This window comes from Pempheris klunzingeri, chromosome 12, assembly GCF_042242105.1.
Source record: "Pempheris klunzingeri isolate RE-2024b chromosome 12, fPemKlu1.hap1, whole genome shotgun sequence".
Lineage (NCBI taxonomy): Eukaryota > Metazoa > Chordata > Actinopteri > Acropomatiformes > Pempheridae > Pempheris > Pempheris klunzingeri.
Window position 1 is genome coordinate 17,900,320 of NC_092023.1, and position 24,495 is coordinate 17,924,814.

General features: G+C 40.2%; 3 protein-coding genes across 3 annotated transcripts in view; 2 read left to right on the forward strand and 1 right to left on the reverse strand.

The window, feature by feature from the left end:
* Positions 1–24,495, reverse strand: part of entpd6 (ectonucleoside triphosphate diphosphohydrolase 6) — an 80,379-nt gene that overhangs the window by 31,223 nt on the left and 24,661 nt on the right. The window lies entirely within an intron of this gene.
* Positions 10,025–14,951, forward strand: vsx1 (visual system homeobox 1 homolog, chx10-like). Its single transcript, XM_070841450.1, has 5 exons — positions 10,025–10,460; positions 11,399–11,474; positions 12,334–12,457; positions 13,334–13,529; positions 14,629–14,951. The coding sequence occupies exons 1-5, from the start codon at positions 10,025–10,027 to the stop codon at positions 14,949–14,951; spliced, it is 1,155 nt and encodes a 384-aa protein (XP_070697551.1).
* Positions 16,540–20,270, forward strand: LOC139211065 (oocyte zinc finger protein XlCOF6-like). The gene is made up of 5 exons (XM_070841320.1): positions 16,540–16,720; positions 17,469–17,631; positions 17,784–17,842; positions 17,941–18,007; positions 18,662–20,270. The coding sequence occupies exons 1-5, from the start codon at positions 16,583–16,585 to the stop codon at positions 19,870–19,872; spliced, it is 1,638 nt and encodes a 545-aa protein (XP_070697421.1). The 5' UTR covers positions 16,540–16,582; the 3' UTR covers positions 19,873–20,270.

A 24,495-nucleotide genomic window follows, 5' to 3' on the forward strand; every position in this document is an offset into this window, starting at 1 on the left:
CAGCACAAAACAGGAATGTGACCAATGTCGGGGGAAAATTAGGGTCAACATTGGCAGGTTGTTCAATTCACAGAGCCACCTTTGCTTAGCTGCTCGTTAACGCTACCGCTAACAAAATACAAGTCTGAATGGACTTGATCGTGATCCATGATACTAACTTAAGTATTAGTCTGGTCTGGTAATTTCCCCTAAAATATGAAATGTTCAACTACGTCCAGTTTGAACAGTTCAGTAGTAAAGTTGTGATGTGCGTGTGTGTGTGTGTCAAGGTTAAACTTGTTAATGGACCACCAGCTTCTCTCTGACTCGTCTGTTCATTGAAAGTCTTTGTCTTCAATTCTGATTTAATTTCATATTTGGGATTTATAAACCGATTGTGTTCTTATTCTCTCCTCGACTCTCATCCAATCTGTTCTTAGCCTTGTTTGTGCTAATCCTGACACACACACTCACACTCACACACTTACACACACACACGCACACACACAACCACGTCCTCCTGCTATAAGTGTGTCATATATCACTGATGAGCTCTCATTAGTCTCCATCAGCAGTTTGACAGTAAGTAGGGATGGGGGGGGTCAGCCCTGAACCAAACCTGAACCAGTTACCTCTGTTATCCCTTTTCCACCAGAGCAATGATGGTCAGGTCATAGCTGGTGTCTAATCTCAAACCGGTTTTTCACGTTTTGACAGCCAAAGATCTGGCTCTTGGTCAGGAGAACTGGTTCAGGAGGGCACCATCACTTTGCAATTATAGAACCAAGAAACGTTTACATCAGGGGCGGGTTTATCGTGACCAACCAAGACAAACTTTTTTTCTAACCACCATTTTTAGAATAACATCATAGATGTAAAATGGTCTGTGGAGGAGACAAAAGCAAATGTATTCTCTCAAAGCCAAGAGCAACACATGAACAGGGGAACCATAGTCTGACATCATTGTTGTTATGCTTGATGATGCCTGACCACAACCCAACTAAGCCCTGCACCTGCCCACAGAGGGGAGATACCGAAACACTGAGACTGAGAAAATGATCATAGCAGGACCTGGAGAGTCCCCATCCTCAGGTTGTCCCATTAATGTCCTTTGGTGTCACGCTGATCAGTTTGTGTGCTGGAGTCACTGATTCTGGGGTCCAGTCCAGGAATGAAGCCCCTCCCTCCTCTGACTGATTTCAGCGTAATTATCACAGTATGAATGGAGGAGGAGGAGGTGGGGGGGGGGGACTGAAAGAAAAAGGAGTGACAGATGGAGGAGAGAGGGACGAAGAGAGATGGAAAGGACGGGCGGGGGGTGGGGAAATGACAGACAGACAATGATGGGACTTTGAGAAAACTTTATGAGATCTGTACAGTTAAAGACAGGGTCTGTAACATCAGAGAGACCAGTATCAAACCTAAAATATCCACCCAATGCCCCACCCCCATAACACATGAATATGGACTGCCTGACTACTGCTGATTAAGAACCTCTCAGCCTTACAGTCTAACAAATAGAGCTTGTAAAGCTCCTTTCAGGCCTTTTTGACCACTCACACATGGTTGCACATACAACCATTCATAGACAAATCGCTGGTTGCCAAACATGGGGATCAAAAAAGGGATATTCCAAATAGTGGACGATCTGCTCTACCTGAGCCACAGCCACAATGATGTTCAGTGTCATTATCATACAAACACAAGCAAAAACGGCTGTATTGTTCGCTGCTCTCTCTCTTTCTCTCTCATTCTTTGCCTCAGTGGGTCTGAGCTTCTGGCTGGTTACTCTCAAAAACCTTTTCTAAAATACATTTTCTCGTCTTTTAATGGCACAGAGCCAAGATTCATCAGTTGGTTAGCTAATATTAGCAACAGCATGCTACGCCGGTGCATCGTTGGGTGTTTGCCAGCTCAACCCAGCCCCCCCCCCCCGTTGTCATCTCGTTGTTTGACTTCTGACCCTGGAGACGTCCATGCACACCATTAGGTCACCACACTCAAAACTTACACAACAAGTTCCTTTCGTTTGCTCGACTTTTCTCAAAATGGCGTCAGTTCTGTCTGTGTGAGCAGCAGCTGTAGGATTAGGGCCAGAAAGATGGATGCAGGGTCAGGAAGGTTTAGGGTTGGGGTCAAAGGTCGTAGCTATCAGCTTGGGAAAGTGTGTTCATCTGAATCTGTGGACGGGTGAGAAAGTAGGACGCAGATTGAAATGTCCTTTCCTTCCTCTTGCCACCACTGCCATTACCTCCTCTGGCTCGTCACGCTCTTGAAGGAAACAGGAAGTGGCTAATTGAATTCATACAGAAAACAAAACAATCCCAGTCTGACATGTAATTGTCCATTTGGGTTGAGCTTTTAAATTAGCATAATGCAGCGAGCTGCACGCGTCGGCATCATGTGTCGCAGGCAGCATGACGCCTGATGGCCCGGTGGCACCCGGCTGCAGGTCCAGACACACTTGGTCTCCGTACTGTATTAAATTTTTTAATCATTAGCCATTAGTGCTAATGGCAGCAGACAGACTGTAGCTTTTTCTGGGTGCTGTTGTTTGTCTGGCTTGGCCTCCTGCACTTTAAGGACTGAGATTACAAAATGTAAATGAGGGTTTGGGGTAGGAGGGCCTGGGGGGGGGGTTCAGACCTCATATAAGAGTATATGGTCCAGACTTCCAGACGCAGTCTAATTTAAAAACTGTAATCCCGACCCAGGAGTTGTTTACAGCACTGAATTAGGTTAATCTATCCAAGCTATTTGCATAAATGTGCATTTATGAATAATTAGTGGGCCACAGAGGGCTGTAGGTGGGATTGGTGGGGGGACTGGTGGTGGAAGGGGAGGGGTGGGGTGTTCGGACGCGTGGCCAGACTATTGTTGCCGTTGACGGCAGTAAACAATAGAGCGGCGAAAACAATGAACAACACAAACCCTGGGGAGCTGCAGCCGTCTGCCAGCTGAATTACTGCTATCGCTTACAGCCGGCCTGACCTGCTGCACGCACCGGCAACATGCCGTTAATTTAATTACAGCTGCCGCCACTGCTTTAATTGGTCTCATTAACACTCAGTTTGACCCACTCAGCAGCTGGAAACTGTTAAAACCGCCTTTTAAGGAGCACACGGACTATTTTAGCCCAGAGACTGTAAATGATTTATATGTAGAAATCAGTAATCAAATCAGCAAATCAGTAATAAGTATTTTTTCTAAAGCAAGAAATTGTTATAAAATCAGCTTAATTGCTGCAGCTAGTTTTGAATTTATGGGCAATTCCAGTGTTGAGTGGGTGCTATGGATCCTATTTGTACATATTCTGGTGTCTAAATGACTGGTGGGTACAAATAGTGTTGGAAATGGTCCAGTAGGAGACAAAAGATTTGTCTGTTCTAACAATGTATGGAAAATAAGCTCTGTTAATGTCTCATCCTTCAATAAAAACAAAATTAAAAAAAAAAAGGAAATGGTCCAGTAGATCAACTCAGTCAGCAGCCGCCAAACAGGCCGCAATATCATCCTTTGGGGCAACTGCACCTGATCAAAGTATGTCCACTAACACTGCTTGTTTTTTCCACTGACAGGCTCAGATTGTTATTCTAAGTGTCTGACAACATTATTAAAAGGATCCCTACAGCCGTATGTTGCTCTCTTCAAAGGCACCAGACTCCATTGACAAAATCGATCATTTTAGACAGGAGTAGCTGGTCTACTTCTACCTTCATCAGTTTATTTGTGTTATTTTGGGACTTTGGTGTTTTAAAAGGTTAGTTCAGAACCAACACAATATTTCTGTAGCACACAATAATACAAACAATTCAATTGATCGAGGCGGCAATAGACCAGAAACTACAGTGTTCTGCGAGGTGAATTTTTTTTCTCCAGGTTTAAAAACACTGGAGTTACCCTTTAATACCCGAGACCCTGTAAAATCAGGAGGTCCGAGGTGTTTATTGATCTCAGTGTTACTGATCAAAAGAGATGTTTTTACAGTGTGCTCTCTGTCAGACTGTTTTCCTTACAACAGTCCAACTGCCTGTGATGAGCAGACTGTTGGAAAAGCTGCTGCTCTTTATGTGAAACGTCCTCACAGAGACAAACAGCTCTCAGGGGAAACCCGCCTCCTCTTTTCACCGAGCAGCCTCTGGATCTGCGCGGGCTGACCCTCCACGCCAACATAATCAATGAACCGTTCTAGTTTCTTTTAACACGTTTCTGGTTTGAATCCGCACAAGGAGCGGGAGGGAAAAGGGAGGGAAAAGGGAGGAAGTCATGAAAATGTAATTAAATGTGTCCAGAAAGGAAAAGAAGCTGTTTTTTGAAACGTCATAAAGTAGTGGAGACCGGGGTCTCGTGGCTATTTTCTGGTCCTTTGAAGGTCACAGAGACAAAAAAGTAATATTAAAATGTTAAAATTGCTTTCTTGACCCACACTCAGTCACTATGTTTAAACATCCATTCAGTCTCTAACTGTTTGTTGAGGGTATTTCAAGTAAAATAGTTTTCTGTGAAATAGACATGTTATAAAACTGTGTTAGACAAAGATAATGGAAATGCATTACTCCTGTTATTACACGGCTTTGTTGAATACTCGATTCTGATTGAATCCTGATTGATCTTGATGCAGGACCCCGCATCAAAGCAGAGGCTTGCTGCACATTTTTCCTTACTTAACAGACACAGGAATCAGCTATATGCTGATATTAGATGTGAAAGTCTGTGATGAGTGATGGTAGCTTGCTAGCCAAGTTGGGGTAGGTTGGCACATGTACCCTGGTACAGACATTTATTAAAAAATATGGTAAGACATGCATTTATAGTGTGTGAATAGTGTGTATGTGTGTTTTTTCTCTTGTATAGTGATGATTTTAATTCCAGATATTAAGTGTTAAATATATATTTTGTTGGGATATTTTGAGAAATCAAAATTTTGAAAGATTGAAAAAAATGCTGATGTGAATTGTTATTGTTTTTAATAGTCAGTGGCAAAAGTAATTAGAAATTCCCAGTAATTGTATTGTTTGGTCTTAAAAATGTGCAGATATTCTATTAAATGTTCATATTTTCTGGTTCTTGTTTGAATTTTAAATGTTTCAATTGTTTCTATTGGCTGCTTAATTTTTTTGCAACTACAGCATTTTAACATTGCGCCACTTAACCCCATGATGGGGCTGGTTTGACCAGACTGTAGTCATGAAATTTCCCAAAATTTTAGAAAACATTTGTGTACATATTTATGAAGGCATATTTATTCATAGCTGAGACTTCATCTTTTCATTTGCTGCTGGTTAGAGAATTCTAACATAAATGATGATAGAGGACTACGGGTGAGAATAATAGTGTGCCAACCAACCCCGGTCTCCCCCATTCTACCACAGACATATACCTACACGGTGACACATCACTGCTGCAGCCTGTTGCTGTGATGTGTCAACGTGACCGCCATATTCAATCTTTAAACATATCAAGTAAACAAAGGAGCTGTGATTTTTATGAATAAAACCCTCTGTAATGTTTACATTTTTCGATCAATTTCAAAAAGTAGTTTTGATATTTATGGGTTTATGATCAAGCTGAGGAGATCCAACATGGCCGCCACAGAGGGCGTCACCTGACAGAGCTCCGCTTTACATTTAGATGTGGGAGAGTCACCCAGTGAGCTTTAAACCTTTAAACCTGATCTCTGATTAGTGACGATCACAGTCCTTCTACATGCAACGGTCAGTCGCTGCAGGCTGCATGCAGACGGTGGCAAATTAATTACAAAAGGCAGAAATAAAACGATAAAGACATGAAGGACAGAGATAAAACTTTGGATGAGGATAAAAGGCTCAGAGGAACCACAAGAATAAAAGACCTTAATCTGAAGATTATTCAAACCCACATAATCAATCAATCTCCTTCGTCATATAATGGTAATCCACATTGTTTTAAAAATGAACATAAGTTTCTGTGGAGCACACACACACACACACACACACACACACGCACACACACACACACACACACTCACACACACACACACAAACACACACACACACGCACACACTCACACACAGGGTTTAATCCAACCTCAGCGCCTTCTTTTCAGCTTACATGAATCAAACTGATGTTGTGATTTTGTGAAAACCTTTTTATAATCTGAGAGGAGTGGAGCTGTGTCAGCATTTTATTACAACTACAGATAAAAGCCACAGAAGAAGAAGAAGAAGAAACAACACTTGGTTTGATTTTTAAATCTGGTACAAAACCAGCAAGATCCATATTTTATGTGCGCACACTCAACAAAATCAGAAGAGATGTTTGAATTAGAAGATAATTTGCGTACACATGAAGAAAGTGATCTGATATTTTGGACAAACAAGAGATCACAAGAGCGCAAGATCAATACCCTGTGTGATCGAGATATTAGATCCAACATCCATAACATCTTTCACACACATTCACAAGTTGGGGGTTGACATGCTGACTTAGAGAAGCCAGGGATGGAACTGCCAATTAATGGACGACCCACTCTACCTCTGAGCCACAGACATGGACTAAATATCTTGTGGGTACCAGTTGAGTCACAGGAGACGGATTTTGTGCAAAGAAAAGAATCATTTGTTCACGTACAGCGAGAAGAAGATTTGAATCTCCTGAGAACAGGAGGATAACGTTTGTGTACAAGAACAAGATCCATATGAGCAAGATATCAGATCTGCCCTGTTTAGAGGACATTGAATTGGAGTGAGATGATAACTCGCTGAGATCCTGATTTCACATGATGTGAGCAGGACATCAGATTCATGTCTTGGCTAAAGATCTTGTTGACACATGGTCTGGATCTTGTATGAACATGATATTAACGTATGTGTGCATGTATGAACAAGATATTTATGGAAGATATCTTGTTCGTGCGAGATTTGGATCTTATATCTCCACAAAATCAGGATCTTGTGCAAAGAAAAGAATAATTCGTTCGTGGACGGAAGGAACACGATTTGAATCTTGTGAGACATTTATAAAGACATCTTGCGTCCATTCAAACTAGACATTTTTCGTGTGAGACAAAGACAGTATCTTGTTCATTGGATCAGGTCACTCAGGCGCTCCTGAGTCAACCTTTTGTCCTGAAGGTAGCACTGGAGGAATAATTACACAATTACACTGTAAAAAACAGGAATATTTTGCAACATAAAAAACAAGAACAAGTGCTCCGTAGTTTGCTTAATTTGTTCTCTGGTGGTTGTAATGCATTCTTATTAAAGGAACAGTTCAACATTTTTTTCTCTGTCGGCCTGACGTGTTAAGACGGGGCTGGTTCACAGCGTTTCCTAGACAGATGGGGTCTCTGCTCCAGATGTTTCAGCTCTCCATGAAGGGTTTCCCCAGCGTCTTCTCAGTAATCAGCTGCAGATGTTCACACAGCAGATAAAGAGATAGACCTACAGAGACAGACCTGTAAGATGCTTTTTGTTTAACCAGAAACAGTTCAAAGACACCAGACTCCATTCATATAAAAGCTATTTAATATGAGAGTTCAATCAATCAATTAATCTTTATTTATACAGTAGCAATGCATAACAAATGTTATCTCAAGACACTTTCCATGAAGAACAGGTCTAGACCAAACTCTTTGATTAAGAGAGAGAAGTAAAATTGCCGTTTTGTCAATGGAGTCTGGTGTCTTTGAAGAGAGTGGCTAAAACAAGCACTTTTAGTGGATGTACTTTGATAAGGTGCAGTTTCCCCAAAGGATCATGTTGCAGCCTATTTAGTGGCTGCTGGCTGAGGTGATCTACAGGACCAATTCCAACACTTTTTGTACCTACCAGTCATTTGGACACCAGAATATGTACAAATAGGGCAAAGATTTAAAAGCATACACCAAAGTGATCCTTCAAGTAAAGGGTCTGAATTTTCCACTGCTGCCATTTTCTGAGCAGCTGCAGTCTTAATGTACAATAACTTAATTTACTGAACTTTTTGTCAGTTTTTTATAATGTATACAAAAATATAGCTGCACACAGATTTGTATATAAACAGTGTATAATAGTAATAATAATAATAATTATTATTATTATACTAAAGTACATGTTGTACTGACAGAACTGCCGCTGAGTGAAAATCAGCTGTTACAGAAAATGAAGCTCCTCATGATGAAAGTCAGTTTGTAAAATTAGGGCCAAATTGTGTTTAATCCCTCGGGATTGACTGCAGGCTGGCAAGCAGAGTGTGTGTGTGTGTAAGAAGGTAAAAAATGGTCAACTGGTTTTAAAAAGCAATTAGAGGAATCTGCTTATCAGAGATAATTAAAGCAAATTTAAGGCTGTTTTTAAACTCCTCTTTAATCTCTCTAATGTTTTTATTTTTGTTTGTTTTTCATTGTGAATCCAAATGTGACGTCAGCATTTCACTGCGGGTCCAAATCAAATAAAATGGAGATTAAAACTCACAGCTAGAAATCATGGGACACCATTACTGTTATTAATATTAGGGCTCTTCATTTGATCTTTTTAATGTTAAATGAAGCTGCTTCATGAACTCTTTGTGTTCACTCCAAAAAAACAGTAAAAAAACGACGAACAGCACAAAACGACAAGAAAATACTGCATTAAATGGTAATAAATATTATATAAATGTAAATAATTATTATTTCTCTTGAAAACAGGAATTAAGATGCAACAAGTGATTCGGATGGTTTCCTCTGATGCTGCTCGTAAAAATATTCATCACGTCTAGAAGCCTTTAATATATCTGCGGTAGTTTATAAAAACAAACAACCAAAACAAAACCAAAGCTTATTTATTACATCATTATATAAACAGAATTTTGAGTTTATCTTTTAGCTTGTTTCGGTTTGTATTTTATTCTATATCATTATATATACCACTACAGTTACGAGGTCTTTTACTTTAGTTTTTCTATTTTCTGCAACTACCTACTACTACCTGCTACTACTAGGGAATATTGTGCTTTTTACTGCACTGCATTTATCTGACAGCCTTTACAGATTCAGATCTTTAAAGCCGAATCTGATCAATAATCAATGATAACGTATCATTCTGCAAGAGAAGGACTTTTACTTTTGGTACTTTGTATTTTGAAGATGATACTTTTGTTCTTTTACTTGAGACCTGAGTACTTCTGCATTTCTCTATAAATATTACTGTACTATGTTAGTAGTTGATGCTGTTGGCCTCATTTCTTCAGGTCTCTTTAAAATTAATAATTTTTTTAATGGAGTCTGGTTAGGAGCCTGATTTTATCCTGTTTTTGCTCCTGTATTTATTGTGTATTTATGTATTTGTTGTGTGGATATACTGCAATTTGTACAAAAAAAAGAAAAAGAAAAGAAAAAGAAACGCTACAGTCCTAACCCTGCATTTAAATGCCTCTTTTATCCACAAGATTTAAACTAACATTAAACACATTGAACATAAAATAAATCAGGAGCTTAAATGAATTGAATAACACGAATAGCCCTAAAATGAAATACCTCTCCTTTCACTGTGATATGTTTAAAATCAATAAACATCAACATTTGATTTATAAACGCTTTGAAACACGGTTCACAAGATTTTTCATCTTGGGGAAATTCAATGTAATAATAATAATAATGATAATAATAATAATAAAAACAAGTAAATGTTTAGTTGTGGAATTATAGAATTAATTTGATTTTTAAAAATTGGAGCGTCTCCTGACCCTGTCATTGGTTGGTGTATAAAATATCCATTGCTGTATAAAGTATTGATTGGTGCACATGTCACGTGTCACGGTGCTGTCAGACTCTCTGATCAAAGATAAACAACATAAATTAAAAACTCTCGCGGAGAAAATCCTGATCGGATTGAGGGAAAATTGGTGGCAATTAATCCTCTGGGATTGAGAGGAGAGAGGGCCACGCCCCCCGCCACAGCTCTCACTCCTGATTGGACGCTGCTGTGACCCTCGGACACCCGGGCCACATAAAGGGAGCCCGCCACCCGGACCGTCCCGGTCTGCCCATTCATCATCCGCCTGATCTAGACCAGACTAGCAGGACCAGAGTCCAGCCTCCCTGCTGATGAGCACCATGACTGGTCGGGAGGAACTCAGCGAAGAGAAGCCCAAAGTCAAGATGTTAACTCCCGGGTTTGGGATTGAGAAATCCCGACTGCACGGCACCGGGTTCCGGTCCAAAGGCTTTGCCATCACCGACCTGCTGGGCCTGGAGTCGGACCTGCAGCAGGTGCGCCAGCAGCCCGGTGGTACCCCAGTTTCAGGCCTGTCGGCAGCGGGCTCCGGGCCAGCAGCGGAGCCGCACGGACCCGGCGGCGGCCTCGGCGGGTTTTCCTTCCCGGGAGGGTCACTGCCTCTCGGACTCGGCTTCCTGTGCAGCCTGGCGGCGCAGCAGCCCGCCGGAGCGCCCTGCTTCCTGCCGGGACACCTGCCGCTGCTGCAGGCCCGGGCCGACAGCCACTACCTGCAGAACCTGGAGGCCCAGAGGGACGCCTACTCCGGTACGGCTCTGCTCGGCTCGAACCTTTTCTTACTCTTTAAATCCTCCGAGGTGTTTTAATGTGGAGTGGCATCTGATCAGGTGCTAAAACTGCCAACCCGGGCCAACTCGGGTTTTTAAAGCGTTTTCCCCTTTTAAAGAGTAAATTAAACTAAAGAACATTTTCTTGATTTTTAGACACATTTTCTTTTTCTCTAAAAAGAAAAGTAGCCTGTGTTTCTAAACCCTTTCTTCCCTGTCTTACTGTTGGAACCTTTTTTTGCTGCGCCTTTTTCTCTATTTCTCCAAACTGTGTTGTTGTTTCTGTTTTAATCTGTTCTAATTTTATTTGTGTAATATCTTTTGACGTGTCTTTTCGTTCGCCTCAGTTTTTGAAACCCCTTTTTTAAAATATTTTCTTATGGAGAACAGTTTACTTTTGTAGGTTTCTTTTATGTTTCTCTTTTCTCCTCGTCTATAAAACTGACCCCACTCTACGGGATTGTTTTTAGTTCTGCTCGGCTCGACTCGTTTTCGCAAAAATGGGCTTTTAATTCAGAAAAGTCCGCTTCACTTATCACAATTATAGAAACTCCTTATAAAGCGAAATTACTTCTCCTGCACCAGACCCCACTATCATTATTATTATTATTAGTAGTTGTTGTTATAATTGTATAGTAGTGAGTCATAGTAGTAATTATTAGTAATAATAATTATAATTATAATGATAATTCAAGAGGAACCATCGTTCCTTAATTGATTAACTTGAATTATTGTCGATTTTCAATCTCCTCCTCGTGTTTCCTCGTTTGTCGATAATCTTTGTCGATTGACCAACAGATTTTTCTGTGTCCATCACGCAGAAACAGTGACGGCTGATGTGATAATAATAATAATAATAATAATAATAATAATAATCGATGATATTGGTCATTGACGAAGTTTTGGTCTCTCCCGCAGATGAAGATTGTCTCTCTGACCGCAACGACTCCAAAAGCTCCTCAAACTCTCAGAAGAGGAAGAAGAGGCGACACAGGTGAGGAAGAAAACACATCTCGGTTCATCTGCTTAGGTGAAACATTGAGTATAAAATAACACAAAATGTGTGTTAAATCATTTAAATATTAGATAATTGAATCTTCTTGAATAACAAAGCAATTACATGTTCTCATTCTGCATCCATATAATTAACAGATGCACTAACATATTTATATATTTATATTATTTTATATATATGTTTTATTGTCAGTCAATTGTGTCTGATCAGACCTGTTTTTTTTCTCTTATTAAAAAGACAAAAAAATGAACGGAAGTTAAAACATGTCTGATTTCATGAGAAAATATCAAAGACTTTGAAAGTGACAAACACAAGATAAAATAATAATAAACGTTTTAAAACTATACAAGAAGTTTGGTTGAAAATCAAAGAAAGAATTCTGCTGCTGAAAGAGTTTATTTGACTTTTTATTTGTTATGTTAGTTACATGTTTTATTGTATTAATGAACATATAACATGTAAACATGTAAACAGTTAACAAGAAAACTAACTTAAATCCCTCAGCAGGAAACAACAGGAACAACACAAGTGACAACACTGAAAACAAATAGATAGAATGAAATAGGCCTACACATAAATAGAAATAAAGACAAACAAATACGCATGAATAGAAATAAATACACAAATAGAAATAAACAGAATAAATTAGTTTGAATTTGTTTTAGAAGTTGAAGAAATGAAATGAAATTTAAACACATTCTGCAGCTAAATTTCATGTTTGGAAAATTTGGATGAAAGAAAAATGTTGAGAAACACAAATGAAAGTCATAAATGTGCTGACACTACTGTGGTATTGATTATTGATTAATCTTGTGTATCTGTGTGCCTGTGTGTGCAGGACGGTGTTCACGTCCCACCAGCTGGAGGAGCTGGAGAAGGCGTTCCACGAGGCCCATTACCCTGATGTCTACGCCAGAGAGATGCTCGCCATGAAGACAGAGCTACCCGAGGACAGGATACAGGTAGGACCCCATCGATCCACCACTGATCGATCACTGATCAACACGCTGCTGATTAATGAAACTGTCGAGTTTGTTAGAAGATTAAAACAACATGAAAACAACAGAATAAAACACATATTTATCTTCTTAATTCTTCTCATGGAGCTCAGAGTTTCTTTGAATTTAAATGTTTAAATAAACAAAAAGGTGGAACCACAAGTCAGAAGGTGGATCATCATGAAACGTTCCGTTAGAAACAGGCAGAGTCAGAACAGATGAAGGAAAACAGATTTTAATTGAAATAAAGGTGATTGCTAATAAACAGGTAATTATAGATGTTTAAATGGTTTTGGGGCTCAGGTTCCCTCCAGTTCCTCCAAAAGAAAAACATCTCAACTCAAGGTCCACTTGCTTGCTCTCTTTGCACCTTTCACCCACATCTCATGGTCTTCATCAGTGGATGGAGTTTGATAAGAACCTTTGAATTCTGTTCCCAAAGTCAATTCAAGAAAGTATAGTTTTTAGAAAATAACTTTCTATCCATGTTTTCTGACTTTCAAACTTGCTGGTATGAAAACATTGGTGGATAGTTTGACTTTTTATTGTTGACTAAAATGATTCCGATGAAATGATCTGAGAGATCAGAGGTGAACTCTTCAGTCTGTGGACAACAGATGTGATCACAACACACAGACTGATAAAAAAAAACAAAAAAACATCTGATTTAAAGCATTTTGTTCCTATCAGTCATTTAGATGCCAAAGTAAAGGGCCCAGGTTTAAAAACACCAGAGTTCTCCTTTAAATATCTGTCAGTTTGCCTGAAAATTAGGTTTAATCGCTTTGTTTTCCAGATGTGGTTTTGAAAGTTTGTTTATTTCCTCATATTGTTTTCCAGGTTTGGTTCCAGAACCGGCGGGCAAAGTGGCGAAAGCGCGAGAAGTGTTGGGGTCGCAGCAGCGTCATGGCGGAGTACGGCCTGTACGGGGCAATGGTGCGTCATTCCATCCCACTGCCAGAGTCCATCCTCAACTCCGCCAAGAACGGCATGATGGGATCCTGCGCCCCCTGGCTGCTCGGTGAGCCGCATGCACGTCAGTGCCACGCACATGCACCACACCATGCATCAATACACAGGGGCTCACACACACTGAAACATTTTTAAAAAGATGATTTCAATACAACAACAATCGCATGTAGGACTTTACTTGGCACGTTTAGGTTGCACCTGGTCCAAGTCTATAGGTGGTTAATCTTTATTATTGTTTCATATAACTATAAAACCTTTAATTTCTTCTTTTTTTTGTCAAAACAGCAAAGCTGTTGTGACAGAGAATAATTAGATTTTTCAGATTTCAACTCAATGTCAAAAACTAGCCTGGTTGAGTCCACACAGTCCTCACCATGGTGTTTACTTTTGCATTGTAGATTTCATGTATTTTCCAACATAGTTCCTGCACACACTGTAGTCTATAAACACATTGCTTACATAAGTATGAACGCATGCAAATTAGTTTAAACATTTATAAGAAATAAAGTAATCATGTTTGAATCAGAGCTAAATGAGCAAATAACATGAGTTAGCTTAGCATCGTCAGATATTTCCCCCTTATTATAAACTGTATGAGCACTAGCTGAAACACACAGACTTCACTATGTTTGTAGACAGAAATGAAAAATAAAACACCTACATTTAGCCTCTAATAATGTAATTTTTGGAATGCTAGCTAATGATGCTACAGTGTCTTCCTGTTTATGTAGATGTTTACTACTGATTGGACGGCGCTACAGTTGTTTCAGATTAACACTCTACTAGCTGAGACATCTCTTTGTTTTTAATGCCGCAACCATATTTCGTAAATTTGAAGTGAGTTAATCGTTTCAAAAAATGTAGGAAGTACTCTGTGTTCAGACTTATACTATGTTTATGCCGTTTATGCCAACACTACAACACTGGCAAGCGTAGCCCTTGACTTCGACACAAAGCCGCTGTTTAAGCGTTGCTTGAGCGCTTGTTGACGTGATTATGTTGTCATGGGCTTGTGTCATGTTAGCTAGCACTAGCTAAACAGCATAGTATAGTGGGAAGACAGAAGAGGAGCTGAAATTGTCATAATTGTCATTAAAAAAATAATGATGAATCTTAATTTGGCAGACTAAACTGAATTTCTGTCTCTGTGTCTGTCATCGCAGGAATGCACAAGAAGTCTCTAGAAATGTCCAAAAAGTGCTCCAGTCCTCCATCAGACTCGACCCGCTCGGACTCATTCTGCGACTCCTCTGAGCGACGGGGCGGCAATGGTGGCGAGGTTCGGCAGGTGGTTCACATGGCACCAGGGGAAGAGGAGGAAGAGGAGCTCCTGGAGATGGAGGAAGATGAGATGGAGGAGGAGGTGGCCATCGACCTGTCCAACTCCTCCAAACAGCAGCAGCAGCAGCAGGAGGCCGGAGGCTCGATAAAGTCCACCTCTTCGCCGCGGCGGCAGAGCAGTGGCGAGTTGGACGAACACAGCTGAAGGTTGGACACGTCGAAGTGGGTCGGACTGAGGCTGTGGTGACTGTTTAATGATGCCGATTTGAGCACTGGGGTTTGATTGGCTCTTCTTTCAGGGATCACAAGAACAGCCAATCAGTGAACAGCCATTTGTTACTATGCAAGTTATCACGTAAAGCGTTAAATAAATGCTACTGTCTGTTAGCATGCTAAAATATTATCTGTATCTGTGTTAACTGTAGCATTACAGTAATATCATTTTAGCCCACTGATAAATGTTAGCATATTAAAATATTATCCATTGGATGATATTTTATTATGCTAACAAAGTTTTCTGGTGATATAAAATGTAACATTACAGTATTACTATTTTAACATGCTAATACATGCTAACATTTTTTATGCTAACAATAATTCATCTTTAGCTAACATGTTAATTAATGATCTTAATGTTGAAACCTGTGAAGTTTAGAGAACTTTTTGAGTCACTTAGCCAGAGACTTTCAAGACTTCTCCAGCCCCCAGGATGGAAACACGCTAACAAAACTATGCCACCGCCACCGCCACCGCCACCACTGCAACAGTCATAAAGACCCAGAGGAATTAGACTGAGAGTCAAGTCTTTTTCTAAAAGACATGTGAACTGTTTCAGGAGGATGTAAGTGATGATGAAGTCTCTGTCTGTGTGTTTATTATTGTATTGTATTGAGAGTATGTTTTATATCCCTGTTTTTTTGAAAATAAGAAGCTATTTAATGTTTTATTCCTGTTGGTTTCTGTGTGTTTTATAGTTTGACTGTCAAGCACTGATGAGCTGACTGTAGCTCAGTGAATGAATGTAATTTAAATGTAATATTTAAAAAAGTCTGTTTATTATTATCATATGTATGTACAGCAACAATTTCAGCAGGATTGCAAATAAAAAGTATTTTTGGAATCACTGGGACTTTTATTTTGATCATTCAACACAACACAAACACTGCAGAATATTTATATTATTAACTAGAGTGAATTAATTAAATCGTATGCATATCCCAAAAATTCAGGTTAAGACTTTGATTTAATTTGGAGTCAGAAAGCACAAACAATGCAAAATTACTGCCAAAATTAAAATAAAAACAAAACTGACAGATCATTTTTAATCTAAATTAAGTAGAACCATACTATAATAGCAAGGAAATTGCGTGTGAAATGTACTAAACTTGAATGTATCCACAAGCTGGACTTTCAAATTAGTATTTTTATTTATCTATTCTATTTTTTTTGTGGTCAAATAAGATTTAACATTTCAACTTCATCAGTCATTAACTGTTTTAAAGTTTGGCAGCCATATACATACAGTAAAATGTTATAACATTTACGAAGGTAATACACATGTTTTACATGTTTAGTACATGCATTGCTATTTTTTGCTGTATTTAGCTATTTAACCACATTTGGTTATATTCATATATATGTATGTATGTATGTATGTGTGTGTGTGTGTGTGTGTGTGTGTGTGTGTGTGTGTGTGTGCGCGCGCAGCAGGTTCTTTTACATTAGATGCCATTAGCCGTTGGAGAAGACAGCTACGTCACTTCCTTTTTCCGCATTGGCCACTTTACCCGTGCTTTTGCTAAGCTAGCCGGCTGCTTAGTGTAGAAATTCATAAATATGGTCGATTTAATCACTTTCAAAAATGAGCTCACGCTCATCGTCAATAACCTGGCCAAGGCGGTGATGACGGAGATATTAACCGCAGCGGATACAGTCTCTTTGGTCTCTTTGAATAAGCAAAATCCCGAAATCGAGGTAAACTTGCTACCGCGGCTAACTGTAAGTTGCTAGCTAACAGCTGCCCCTATGTTAACCCTTTCGGTTCCAGGGGCTCCCGGTGTAACAACAGGAAGTGTGTTATTGGTGGAGTCAGACACTTTAGGGTTAACTCTTACAAAATTAGACAAGAGCTTTACTTTACTCTAAAAGTTCTCACATAGTTTCACCAAACTCCATTGAAAAATCTTCGATCCTAAGCATATTCACACTGTTAAACATGATTCAGTGTTTCAACAAGCAATTTAGAATTGAACGTGTAAAAAACGAGTGTTAAACATTGTTTGGTGAATCCGACAATACGTCGTAAACAACAGTAACTATCCTGCTACAGTTCGGCATGCTTTGTCTCAGTATTAATTGCGTAGGTTTGTCACATGAAAGGCATTATATTTTTCCAGACTGTCAGCCAGTCGGTGAACAAACCCGCACCTGACTATCTGTGGTCTCAGGTGAACAGACATCAAGTCCATGAGAGCAAGAGATGGTTTGTTTGTTGGATGCAAGGATTTGTCATTTTCACGTCATTATCACAGAATATCTCTGGGCTTTGGATGGTTTATCGCACTAAACAAAACTTCTGAAGTCTCCTCACTGGACTCTCTGAAATCCTGATGGATTTAAAAAAAAAAATTCAACTGCTTGACATTTTGTGAAAAATGAAATGATAAATCTGGTGATGGTCATGTGTTGTATGTCTCAGTGTCTTTTGTTTTTGTTGCTTTAGGAAAAGCTGAGTGGCCTGGTGGGCAGACTGTGTGTTGAAGCTGTTGAGAGAATCCTGAGGATGGTTCAGGTCTCCACTGTGAAGCAGCAGGTGGGGGAAGGAGACCATAAGGATCCACTAGAGTCTGAAGAGAGCTGCAACTCTTTAATGAAGACCACGGAGGGTGAGCTCAGACCACAGAGCTGCTTTCATACAGGAGTTTCGTGTCTTTTCCTGCGGTGCCACTTTCTACTTTTACTCCAGTCTACCTTTTAGACTTTTAAAGTTCAGCTGAAAGGATTAAAGCAGAGTTTCAGTATTTCCTGTGTGTTTCAGGTGAGGACAATGGAGCTGAAAGTCCCCCCACAGAGCAGAGCTACATCCTGGTTTATGGGGTCAGTCACTGAGTCCAGACCAAAAGTCAGACAAGCAGGTTGAGGATCCTCCGAGCTCTGAACAAACTGAAAACTGGTTACTGTTGTCTGTCTTATAGAGCGCCGCTGTCGACTCCAAGTGCCTGCTGGTGTCACTGGAGAATGATGCTAAAGCTTACACTAACAGTGAGTTTATCTGACTGAGAAAACACCTTTCATTCAGACAATAACCAGATCTCAAATGAGAAGATGGTTCTACCGTTAACTGCGAACTCTAAGTCTATGCTAACTCTATTCTGGTGTCTAAATGACTGGTAGGAATAAAAAGTGTTGTAATTTGTCTAGTAGATCACCTCAGTTGGCCACTGCTAAATGGGCTGCAATAGCTGCAACATAATCCTTTGGGACAACTGCACCTGATCAAAGTACGTCCACTAAAAGTGTTTGTCTGACAGACTCAGATTATTATTCTAAGTGTCTGACAACATTACGGAAAGGATCCCTACAGAGACAGACCTGTAAGATCCTATTAGTTTAACCACAAACAGCCGTTATATTGCTCCCTTCAAAGACACCAGACTCCATTTACAAAAACAGTGATTTAACATGGGAGTTGGTGATTTACTGCTGCCTTGATTGGTTAGTTTATTTGTTATTTTGTGTTTTTTTAAAGGGTTAGTTTGGATCCAGCAAAATATGTATTTAACAAACAAACAAACCAATCGAGTCAGTGGCCTAGAAACATGGATGAATCATAAACATCCATACACAGGTAAGCTGACTACACTTCAGTGTTGTTAACAGTTGACTCTGAATAACCTCCTTGTTCTTTCGTTGCAGGTAAAGATAAAATCGTCTCCATGGATACGACAGGTGAAACCACGACTCTGTGCAGAGGGCACCTCCCTTCCCCTCCTCTGCAGGCAGATGTCCCAGACCACGAGTACGCCCGGCCATCCTCACTCTCACCCAGTGCCACCTCAGCAGCTGAGGGCAGAGCCTCTGCAGCGCACAGCAGGAAAGGTCGGCACAGGAGGCGGAAACAAGACAGCAACACGTGTGATACTGCAGATGCAGCAGAGACTCACCTTCAGTGTTTGCAGTGCGGGATGCTGTTTCCAAACTCAGAGCGACTCTCCGACCACTTTAGGAAGTCTCACCCAGTGTGCTCGGTGTGCAGGACACCATTCACTGGCATCCTGAAGCTTCGCGAACATGAGATTAAAGAGCACGGGCTGCTGCCGTACCCCTGTGACTACTGTCCCAAGAGGTTCAACCACAAAACTCACCGCAACCTGCATGTGAAGGCGCGGCACACCGGGGAGAAGAGCTGCCACTGCGACATCTGCGGGAAAGGCTACTCCTGCATCAGCGTGCTGAAGACGCACAGGATGACGCACTTCGAGAAGACATTCATCTGCGACATCTGTGGGAAGAGCTTCTACCACGCCTGCCACCTGACACGCCACAAGCTGGTGCACCAGGACGTCCGGCCTTACCAGTGTTCCACCTGCGGGAAGGGCTTCACCCAGGCCGCCAACCTGCGCAGCCACCAGGCCATCCACACTGGAGAGAGGCAGCTGTGCTCCGTCTGCGGCAAGAGCTACCGCTGCCTGAAGAACCACGTCATCAGCAAACACTCACACGAACTTCCCGCCGATGAGCTGCCAGCTGCAGACTCCATTATCACCTGTGAGGTGTGCGGCAAGAAGTTCCCCAACCTGTCACAGTTTAAGGTTCACCAGAGGAGCCACACAGGGGAGAAACCATTCCACTGCGACATCTGCGGGAAGAGCTACCGTCTGAAGGAGCTGCTGAGGGACCACAGGTACACCCACACTGGGGAGAAACCCTACAGCTGTACACTGTGCTCCAAAACCTTCAACCTGGCCACCAGCTTCATGAGGCACCGCAGCATCCACAGCGGAGAGACACCGTACAGCTGCCTGGACTGTGGGAAACACTTCCGCCTGCTCACCTTCCTCAAGGCTCACCTGCAGACCAAAGCTCACCTGAAGCAGACACAACAGACACACGCCACCAATCTCTGACCACAGAGCAGGATATTGTTTACCTGCACATTAATATTTCACCTCTATCCAGAATGTAAACAGATATTCAGAAGCAGACCATGCTATTCTATATCTTGTGTGATCTGCTGATATTATTCAGGCTTTAAGAGCATTTTGTGGACATGTGTACAGCATGTTCACGAGTCTCAGTCTGGGTTCTTAGTCAGCAGGGCTGCAGGTAGAGACACTGTCTTAAAGAAAAGCCCACATTTCTGCTCAGGAGGAGAAACACACCAACTGCTAGACAATCAGAGACACTTGGATATCAGCAGGGTTTTTGCTGTGTTGCTACGCCAACTTTTACCAGGAGGAGGTTGAAGGAAGAAGGCTGCATTCGTTCAGTGGAACGTCACCGGAGGAAAACTGAAAACATCCTATTTAGACACAAAGAAGCAAAACTGCAGAAGAAGCTCCATTTCTTGATATTTTTTGGAAAGTCTTTATTTTGAGACAGCAGTAAGCATCATAAAAGCAGTTTTAATGCTGTCCAATGACTTTTTCACATTGTAAAAACTTAATAGATTTTGGGAGAGGTGAAGTGAACACAAGAGCAATAAAACAGTATTTCGGGGTAATAATAAAATAAAAACCAACGAGGTTTACTAGAATAATGCAACATTACAAAGTTATTCATTTAAAATCTCCTACAAAATCCTCACATATGTGAGCCACTTGGACCAGACTTTAATGAAGACATATTTCTGGAGACTGTGCTGTGCAGGATCAGGACATAACCAGCGCCCTGTGAGAGAAGCTAAAATGCCATACAGAGATTCATCAGGTCGCCTGAGAAATCAACACATCCTTAAAATATTGTGGAGAGCTGCGGGCAGTGAAGTCCACACTGTCTCCAACACCTTCCTGCTTTGGTGTGAAATTGAAACCAATAAAACCCAGTTGGTTGTCCTCATTTGATCCTGACAGATCCTGACAACACGCTCAAGCTGCATATGAACAGGAACATTAGTGGAATAGTCTGGACTTGGAGTCTGGACTTAGACCTGATATGAGACTGCATCTGACCAGGTTCACCATCTCAGGAGGACAGATGGACGATAAACACATGCGAGCGTTGGAGATGAATTATTGACAGCTGAGCGTGAAGTCTTCATGCTGGTCATCATGGAAACGCCTCACCACTCACGCACCAGCCAATAAACCGCTGCTTCACTTCTCAGTAACCATTGGGTAGATTAATCATCAGGGTGAGAACGGCGCTGGCAACATCTGGATGTTTGTTTCTTATTTAATTGTCAAGAAGAAAAACTTTTGATTTTCCTTAAAATCAGTCGTCACTCTACGCTGATGCTCTACTGAGGATATAAAACATTTGATGCAGCTCATGACCTTCAGTGACGGCTGTTTGAAAACCACATTTGTAGCTATTTTGGTAAAAATACAACCGAAACAAGTCGACGAACTTACAGTCAGATCAGAGAAGTCAGTAAATGATGTCTCAGTTCTGGGACGATTGGCCCAGTGGTTTCTGATGAGATGGCGAAAATAGATTTTTGTTGTTATTGTTAAAGCGCAACTTTGAGGTCAATGAGCATCATTTTATGAGCCAGATGTTTTCCCCTCAAATCATCCAAAACCCAAACTATTCCGTTAATTTGAATGTAAAACCAAGAAAAACAGCCTGAACTGTCACATATTTGGATATTTTTATTTGAAAAGAATTAAAAAGCAGTTGAGCAGTTGATTATCAGCACGAGTGAATTGAGCGGATTGTGCCTTTAACAGGGAAACAAACAGGATAAAATGGAGTGTTTTGGTCATCTGGATCAGATGATCGGCTCTAGTTTCTATCAACAGATTAACAGAGGATCATTAAAGTCATAAAGGTGATTAAATCTATTGTACAAACACAAAGGTGGGATTAACTGGTGTATACGTCCTTTAATCTGACCTCTGGTACACAGGACAACGGCAGCAGGATTACAGAGAGCAACAACCTGTGACTTGTGATCTCAGGGTTACAAGGAGCTGAGGTCAGAGGTCACTGAGAACGGGTCCACCAGCAGCCTCTCAGCTCAGCATCTCAACATCTTCCTCAGCTGCGGATCTTCATCGTTTAGAGAGAACATCATCGGGGAAGAGGGTGACACTTTTTACAGACAGTTTGAGCCGAATCTGTGAACAGAACTTGGTCTACAGCACCAGTTACCATAGGGATCTAGCAGGTTAAAGAGCATCGACTTCCACCTTGATCTACCAGGTTGTATCAGTTACCGTGGTGACCAATCAGGTTAAAGAAAGCGTCAGTTACCATGGTGACCTATCAGATTTAAGAGAGCGCCTCCATGACACTGAAAACTCTTTAGGCACAGCAGAGCTAGTTAACCAACTGACCTGCCTCATTCTCCAGCCCTCTGGATCAATTAGTCAGTCGACTGATCGATCAGACCTTATTTGTTCAGCACTTCTCATACAAACAAAATGTAACGCAATAAAACAATAACTGGAGCCACACATGGCTGCGTAGTTGATAAATCACTCAGTCAAGTAGTAAACTAGTAAATCTAATCAGTTAACGAAGGGTAAAAGAACAAAAGATAAAACAGCAGAGCTACGGAGGTCAGTAAGAGCAGAAATAAGAAGGGATAGTAAAACACTGAGTATAATAAAATGATAATGACAATGGTGACAACAACAATAATAATGATAATGATAACATTAATCCTGGATGTCGTGTTAGATATATATTTATATGATTATGTGTGTGCTGACCTTACGTGTTTGCAGCTGTTTGAGCTACAGCTGTAACATCATCATTATCATCATCATCATCATTAATGTCCGACAGACAAACTAATCTGAGTCCAGCTCCTCTTAATCTGCTCAGATTCAACCTGAGACAAACAGCTTCAACACAACAAAGGTTTTTTTTTTTTTCTGATTACTGTCTGTGTGATCCTCTCTACTCCGACTCTAAAAGCTTATTTCATTTTCACCAACACTTAACAAAACAATGTGACTGTCCTGGAGCTTTCAACCACGTCATGCAGTCCTCCTCAGCCTCAGTTGATGAACAAGTAAGGTGAGCTTCAGCGGAGACTGTTCGGTTAGTCTTGATTATCGTTAACTTTATTCATTTTTCTCTTTTTTTCCTCACGTTCAATGTGAACACAGTTAAATCTGAAGTCTGAATTAACATGAAATTTATCAAACTGATTGATCCAGGTGAGTTGCAGTTCCTGAGCCGACCTGCAGGAGTCAGCAGCCTTCATGTTCAATCATGTATTATTTATTACTGGAGGAGCTGCTCATCTCTCTGTCAAAGTAATCTGGACTGATTGAAAGTGAACATTTACACAAATATTTAGAGGTGTGCTGATGATCCTGAGTTCATCCCTAATAATAAATTAAATCATAGATTAATTTCCTGGATTTCAGAAGGAATAACAACATGTATTTACCTCCTAACAGAAAAGGGATAATCCAAAGACCTGAGGAAAGAATGTCATCTTTAAAAAATGTGATTTTTATGGATATTTCATGGCAGACAATCATTTACAACATAACATCAGAGATAAAACAGACATATATTTTTGCTTATTGTTATCATTATCCCCTACACAGGCCTCCATTACACACTAACACACCAGCTAACTAGCACACATACACTATAGACTATTACACTGAGTATCTTGAGGTGAGAGGGTAACGGACCAATTTGAAAAAGGCTATGCTAGTCTGTCATCTGTATCTGTTGGATTTTTGTATATGGACATGTGGACAATAAATAAAGTGAAAAAATTATGTGAGTTTGATTTGAGTCTAAAACACAGATACTGGCACACGTTATTTGTGCATAGAAGTGAAAAATAAGTACGTTTTCACTTTTTTTTGCTGCAGACTTGGTATTTTTTACTTTACCACATTTATGTGACGTTCAGTTTGTTCTTTTTAAGCTCCAAGTGTGAGATGAAATCAGTAAAAATGTGTGCATAGACATAGACACAAGTGTTGTTTTTATAGAGGCAGCATGAAGCTCGTTGCTGACCACAGGACAAACAGGGTTCATCTGTTTAAACCACTTTTAATGCTCCCAAACACCAAAATAAAGTCAGAAAATCAACAGAGGAAGATTCATGAGATAGCAAACGTAAAAGGCCTACAATAAAAAAAAAAAAAAAAAAAGATAAATAAATAAATAAATAAGTAAAAGGAAAGGAAGAAACGAAATTGAAAAATATATTTAAAAAAACAATAAAATTACATGTAAAAAATGATTGATATTTAATTAAAAAATGAATAATGAAAGTGAAAGGGAAGGATGAAAGAGAGATAAAAAGTAAATATATATGTATAGTTATCAAAGTAAAGGAAAATTAAATCAATAAAAAATAAATAATATGAATAACAAAAAAGGGAAGGATGAGAGGAGAATAACAATTATACAATAAAAAATTAATATTCGTATTTATCGAAAATCATTATATCTTTAAAATAAACGAAATGAAATGAAATAATAAAAAATTATGTTTTAGAATAAAAATACTAAAATATCATTAAATTATGTGAATAGAAATAAAATTACATACAATAAAACACAATTTGGTAAGAAAGAATTGGAATTTGCCAGAAACATACCTGAGT

Coding starts and splice junctions, on each gene's coding strand:
- vsx1 (XM_070841450.1), top strand. CDS start 10,025: ATGAGCACCATGACTGGTCGGGAGGAACTCAGCGAAGAGAAGCCCAAA. Junction 10,461..11,398: donor CCAGAGGGACGCCTACTCCG/GTACGGCTCTGC, acceptor TCTCTCCCGCAG/ATGAAGATTGTCTCTCTGAC. Junction 11,475..12,333: donor AGGAAGAAGAGGCGACACAG/GTGAGGAAGAAA, acceptor CTGTGTGTGCAG/GACGGTGTTCACGTCCCACC.
- LOC139211065 (XM_070841320.1), top strand. CDS start 16,583: ATGGTCGATTTAATCACTTTCAAAAATGAGCTCACGCTCATCGTCAAT. Junction 16,721..17,468: donor AGCAAAATCCCGAAATCGAG/GTAAACTTGCTA, acceptor TTGTTGCTTTAG/GAAAAGCTGAGTGGCCTGGT. Junction 18,008..18,661: donor TGCTAAAGCTTACACTAACA/GTGAGTTTATCT, acceptor CTTTCGTTGCAG/GTAAAGATAAAATCGTCTCC.